Source organism: Morone saxatilis, unplaced genomic scaffold, assembly GCF_004916995.1.
Source record: "Morone saxatilis isolate NCDOM2014 unplaced genomic scaffold, NCSU_SB_2.0 Contig18, whole genome shotgun sequence".
In the NCBI taxonomy this organism is placed as follows: domain Eukaryota; kingdom Metazoa; phylum Chordata; class Actinopteri; family Moronidae; genus Morone; species Morone saxatilis.
Window position 1 is genome coordinate 24,946,257 of NW_023339740.1, and position 6,898 is coordinate 24,953,154.

The 6,898-nt window shown below is 40.4% G+C and overlaps 1 protein-coding gene across 1 annotated transcript in view; it reads right to left on the bottom strand.

Annotated features, from left to right (window-relative positions):
* Positions 1 to 641: 641 nt before the first annotated feature.
* The window catches only part of gmppb (GDP-mannose pyrophosphorylase B), a gene marked incomplete at its 5' end in the record, with an annotated part of 8,135 nt that continues 1,878 nt past the window's right edge, over positions 642 to 6,898 (bottom strand). Inside the window, 4 exon segments of the mRNA XM_035662491.1 lie at positions 642 to 2,974; positions 4,078 to 4,260; positions 4,543 to 4,670; positions 6,493 to 6,571. Coding sequence (XP_035518384.1) covers positions 2,843 to 2,974; positions 4,078 to 4,260; positions 4,543 to 4,670; positions 6,493 to 6,571 — 522 coding nt within the window.

Below are 6,898 nucleotides of genomic sequence, written 5' to 3' on the forward strand. Positions count from 1 at the left end.
ACTAATGTTAAATAATACTATGCATATTTTTCATGTTAGATTTATCTCAAACATTGTGTCTGCTCTTCATCTTCTATGTGAAGTGCATGTGGTGGCCCAACACCTTACTTATACACCTTATATTGTTCTGTCTGTAAGAAGGGTTTTATACCGGAGTTATTCCTTCGAGTCATCACAGAAGAGTGAAAACCCGTATTAAAAGAGGTTAAAGACAGTTGGAGTACACAATATTACTTGCATGGGGACACTTTTCCCCTAAAGCATCAGTAACCACTGTGCCGCTAATAAGAAAAAACAACACAACATACAAACTTTATTTTAAAACTGTGCATTGTGATTTATTCTATAAGAATATACTCCAGTGATTTAATGTTGCTCCTCTGAACAGTTGTGGTACAACAGAGATATCCTGACTTTGCTCTGAAATCATCCTGGATCCTACACTTCCCATAATGCAACTTGATAACATCCTTCATTAGACCGCCTTTGCCTAGTTAACATTAACATCTTTCAATCTCAACACCTCCAGTTGCACACTTTTCTATTATACGTTTGTAGTCCAAACTCTCGGTGAGAATTCACAGGCTGAGTAGGACGAACCATCACCAGTAAACATGAAATGAGACACAATGAGATGTGAATGTGGTCAGTAGATTATATTATTCTCTTTAAAAAAAGACTTCATTACAAGAATCGACTTCATTCATTCAGACATAGTTAAAGTCTTTACACGTTCAGTGTTCGAAATACTGTTTATCACTAACTGCATAACAACGTGGAACCAGTGCATTCTGGTCAGAGATCAGACAGACGTCACCTGCTGTGTGTGTTCATGGTCAGTAACGAGTCAAATGCAGAAGACGCCTCAGTACAAAAACATGGCGAGGAGCTCCAGAAACTTCCAGCTGTCGGGGTTTATTTATTTTACAATACCAGGCGTGTATTGATTTAAAGTCATCCCTGTTGAACGTTAAAATCACACAGATTGAGAGGTGGGGCTTATTGTTCCTCTTCATTTGAGTAGGAGGAGTTAAATCTGTCTTCAACAGGCTCTTCTCTTTTTGTTCATTAATAAATCTAATTCACAATGTTTAAGTAAACACGAAGAGTGAAATCTCTCAGCAGCTATCGGAAGCGTTGCCCTGAAGTTTAGTTCAGAAGTTTGTGATCCCCAAAGGACGAACACCAAAGACTGGTGATCCTCGAATCAAAGTTTTCACAACAGTTTAGTTCACAACCAGATACTTTGAAAAGTAAAACTGTCCTCCCAACAGCCTCAGCTTGAGATCAATACTAAAAAGGCATGCTAACATGCTAAATGTTACATGATAACATTAATATGTTAACATCCAATATTTGTGTTCATATGCTCACTGTATGTAACTGATGAGCTGAGATGACAGAATATAGCTTAGACTGATGAAAGCTGAGCTGATCCTGACAATGTAGAGCCGAGCTAAAATTGCCACCGTACAGAAGATTTAGAGAAGATGACCTTAACTCTAGCACCAACCCTTTACATCTTAGCCCCACGGGAGAGAAACCCACTCGTTTCCTGGATTCATCAAGTTGAATATTCAGGTTTATCAAAGTTTCTCTTGGACAATCAGATCAGAATGAATCAGACTAATGAATTCATCTTTTTTCTTCAAACTGTCTTTAAAGAGTTCTTCACTGTTGGTTAAAAGATTAAAGCATGTTTCACTACGCCCAACAGTGATGTCAGAGTGTACTGGAGTACACCTGTACATCACACAGATATTCACAGGTTGTTCAGGTACTCTTTAAGAAACACATAACCATGAATGAAAGACATGTTGAAACAAGTCATTACTCTAAAGTAAAACATCCCAGATTCAGTTTGACTCAAATATCTGTAAACTGACTAAATAAACTGCAGTTTGTTATAAAAAGCTAAATTTTGTTAAATCTTTACAGAAACCAGTTTGGCATTGAAGCTTTCATGATAAAATTAAACAACAGAAAAACAGAACAGAAGTTTACCAAGGCAAGGAGACACTCGACACCTACCGATTAAAGCTCCGCTAATCAATATTCTGATATAAAAATGGGTGAAATTACATTCATCAGGTGGTCACAAACATGACTCCAACTGGATGACATCCTCTGATGTGTAAACAAGCAACTCTTTGCTAATAACAGCGCTATAAAGGTGATAATGTGTTAATGTGTGTGTTCTGCTGCCTACAAGAGGCCAAAAACTCACCTACTAATCCAGATTTATACTATAACCAATACTGCATTTTGTTTAATAAGTGAGATCATAAATCTCAGCGTTATCAGTCATGATTCCAGTCTCTGCTACAGCAAACATGATGTAGTATGATCCGTCAGTGTCTGTTCACTGATACTGTGTGGCTGTCCAGGCAATGTAAATGCATAGTGAGTCTAAACAGCAGTGTTCATATCAACTCTAACCCCACTTCCCCCCAAAATACACTTCACATTAGTCCCTCCACCATCTGACAGACAACCAGCCCAGGTATATCAACCCCCTCCCTCTGCGCTCTCTATTAAAGCAGTGACTATTACCATCCGCCATATTAGCGTTGGATGTTTTTTCCTGCAGCTCTGACAGAAGTTTAAACCTTCCTGACGGGCCAGGCTGCTGTTTGATAGATCTGATTGATGGACGGTGCAGCCAAGCAGGGCTAAAAAACGAGTCCAAATTAATTAATAAAAAGAGAAAGAAAGAAAATCCTTCTGTTGTTCCTCTTTCCCTCCACGCTTCCTTTCGTTCCCTCTCTTTCTGGCACAGTTTGGGTGTTCAGGCGAGTTCGTATAAAAGGCGCTGGGCTTTTTTTCTCTCCTCCACCCGGTGCTACATGATGATACGTGGCTCTGGGACCGACTCGTTGATGGACTTGTGAGGCAGGACGTTGGCGCCGTTCAGGTAAAGCTCGTCGTTTACGATCACGTCCTCCCCCAACACCGTCACATTCTCCATACGAACCTGAAGACACAGAATGACCCAGAGACAAGTCGTCATTACACTTAACAAGAATCAGGACGGAGGAAACATCACTGCTACTGATTCCTGTAGCTGAGCTGTAACTGAGTAAACTGAGTAATGTACGTAAAGGATTTAACAAACAATAATATAATAATTTTGAATATATTCACCAAAGGTTATACATTTTAAAAACTCAGGTCCTGTTCTGTTACAGCTGCTCCCACAATAAACTTATGGAAATAATGGAATTGAATGGAGGTTTGCTAATTCATAATCATAATCTCAAGTCACTTCTGCTGGGTTTAATTTCACCACAGTTTCCACATGTAGACGTTGGAGGTCATACAGCATTAATATGTTAAAGGGATGGTTCAGGTTTTTTGAAGTTGGGCTGTATGAGGCATTTATCTAATGTCTGTACCTGAATTATACGGCGGTCAGCGTGCACCCAGTTTGGAGAAGCAGACGGGAGTACGAGCACGGAAGTTACACAATGCACTGAACATACAACAGCCACCTTAAATCTAAAGCAGAGTGGATGCTATATTTATAATGTTTTTGCTACTTGACTTTGCCGTCAGACAAGAAACTGAAGATGTTATCGCTCTCTCTTTAAAGCCACCAGACTCCTTTAACAAAAACAGTCATTTAACTTTGCAGAACACAGGAGTTGTTGGTCCGTAAGCGCCCCGATCAGTTAGTTTATTTGTGTTACTGTCTGACTACCCATAACTGTTTCAGTTGATGACAACATAAAGCGGTTAAAATATTCTAAATATAGTGTACATTTAGACTTATTGCTGTTTTTTAGGTGGCTAAAATATGTTTTTGAAGCAGCCCCCCAACAGCTCTGCTTCCTGTCTGCTCCTCTACTGTCTACTGTAGCTATCAGTAAACTACACTGACTACGGATAAGTACCTCATACAAACCTGAACTATTCCTTTAATGTTTCCTTTTATTTCATTTTAGTTCTAATACAGACCTTCATCTAACACAAACATCCCTGCTTTCACCCTCAGTGTGTTCTGCTCCATTCTGTACCGTGCAACAACTAAATCCACCACCAGATTTGCTTGGAAAAGATTGGTGACCTCTCACTTACCCACTGGCCAACAGAGGAGCTCCACCCCACGATGCAGCTCTCCAGCCAGGAGTGCGACCGAACCCGCGCTCCCTTCATCACCGTGCAGCGTTTTATCCTCACCCCGTCCTCCACAACCACGCCGGCACCGATGGTGACATTCGGGCCGATGGTGCAGTTCTCCCCGATCTGCGCTGTCGGGTCCTGCAGAGGAACGTGAGGAATGTAAGATTATCACTGAGTACGGGTTCTTTCAACTGGGGGACCAACAGGGGTCGATGAGTGGGTTTTAAGGGGTCCACAGCAAAAGGAGTAACAGAATATTTTATCACCTTTTTTGGAAGGGAACTAGACCACTGTCCATTTTGACTCATTGTAATTTATATTTATAATATTTATATTCATTCATTGACTATAAAGACTTTATCATAACATAAAGGGAACCTCTGCTTTATTTGACATTTAGCTCCAATGAGCTGAACTCACCACCAGAACGTTGCCTAGGAAACCGGGCCCCGTGTGTAGCCTCTCAGGAGCGTGTTGTCGTACCGACTGAAGGTACATACACATCCCTGTCAGGAAGTCTTTAGGCTGACCGATGTCCATCCAGAAACCTGCAGACAGACAGACAGACAGACAGACAGACAGACAGACAGTGAGAGCAGTTCATTACCATGGAAACTCAGACAAAAATACAGGAGTTTCCTTGTGGTCTGTCTGAGGTTGAGATACTGAAGAACGAGGACACTGACTCCACTGATTGTCACCCCCTTCAAAAGGACCATACCGGTGTTTTTTTAAATTCCCTCTATTATATTTTACCTTACTGACACCATTTTATCTGGTTTCCTGCTCACAACTGCATTGAGTATCCTGACTGCTTTGGGGTTTATATACTGACTATATAACTGCAACGTCCCTTCAAGTTGTCCTTTCCAATAGCCGTAGTAAAAGTAGTAGCATGAAACAAAACAATTAAGTAAAAGAACAAATTAAACCAGGAAATTTAATTTAGCATGATAATTTTGTAGCTAACAGAGTAATGTAAGCTATCTATCTTTTTCTTTGTGCTTTTTTTTTAGTTCAGTAACTTCTGCAGGAAATCACAAGAACCTTTTGTCAATCTCTCACAGTTTAATAAGAGCTTCTCAGTGTTTCACCACAGACTGGGGGAAACAAAGCCACTACGACCTGGACTAGAGTCAGTGACTCGTACTAGTCCGCCTGCTTGGACTACAGGATGGGAAGGAAGGTGTAACTGCTCAGCTAGATGCTTCAGTCACAGTGGGTCGCTCCCAGAGAGGGATGAGGATCTAGAGATGCACCGATTCCAGATTCCCTCTACAGATTTGGATCACAGCTGGTTCTGATCTAATATTTTCATCTGAACACTACAGAGTTCAGACTGTCTGTGGATGAAGACTCATTAAAACTATCTGGAAACAGTCTTGTCTTCTTCAGATAACTTTTGTTGGCATCGGTGCTTCTCTACAAACGATTCCTCTCCAGAACTACATGAGTTCAGGTGTGAAGAAAAACCCCCAAACACTTACGTCTGGTAGAGCTGTGAGCTGTGAGACCAGAACGAAGACACAGGTCAACTTCTCACAACATATTCCCACAATCATATTACCATTGACTTTCTTACAGATATAAAATGAATCACTGGGAACACGGTGACAAAGTTAGATGAGGAGATTGATAAAACTTAACCAGTAGGCAGCTAATTTAGCTTAGCATTAGAGTGAAAACAGGCTGGCTCTGTCTCGTTTGTTTAATTTGTAAAAACAAGTATTTCTTGAGGATCAGGAGGCCTTATTTATAAAATGTTCTTACTAGAACCTTTCTTACGCAGGTTCTAAAATGCCCATTTGTAATAATTTACCTGTGAATTATAAACAAACTAACTTAAAATTGACAGTGCCTGACCAACAATGAGCGATTTACCCTCACCTTTACAACAGTGAAATTAAAATATTACCCATTTTTCTGGGGACCACCTAGAATCCCCTCAAGGCCTCCTGTAGGTCCCTGGACCCCAGGTTGAGAACCACTAATTTAGATAAACTGGATAAAGTGTTTGTTTACAACCTGTCTGACTTTTTAATAATGTCACTGTGCTATCTGTAGTAAATTAAAATAATCCTCTTACATGGACAAAATTAGTGCTGAAACAATTGACACGAAAATATTTGTCAACAATTCTGATAATAAATCGACAGTTTCAGTCATTTATCATGTTAAAATATCAACTCTTTGTTTTCAGCTCCTCAACTGTGAGAATTTGCTGTTTTTTCTCTGCTTGATTCTGAATTGTGAACTATTTTCTGACATTTTATACACGAGACGATTATTCAGTTAATATGAACAATAACGGGAAGATTAACTGATCAAAAATGTTTGTTACATGCAACCATAAAGAGTAGTAATAGTTACCCTGTAGCTCCATTGCGTACAGCTGTCCCTCTTCTGCCATGACGGGAAATATCTCTTTCTCTATGGATGTCGGTCTCAGCTGCACAGACACACAAGTGACAAACATATGATTAAATGCTGGGACTATGTATCAATATGTACAGTAACATGTATCAATATAGTGAAATATTGTCAGTGTGTGTGTAGAGTCACCTGGATCCTTGCGGCATGGCTGGGGATGAAGATGAAATGCCGGCGGTTGAATCTTATGGCACAGAAGACCTCGTTTCTCAACAGAGCTGATGTTATCCTGCCGCTTTCGGTTCTCAAAACACACCAGCGCCGTTACTTTTAGAGGCCTCCCCACCCGGTGTACCTTTCAGCACACACTACACACACACACTATGTGTTCACTGCAAATATACTT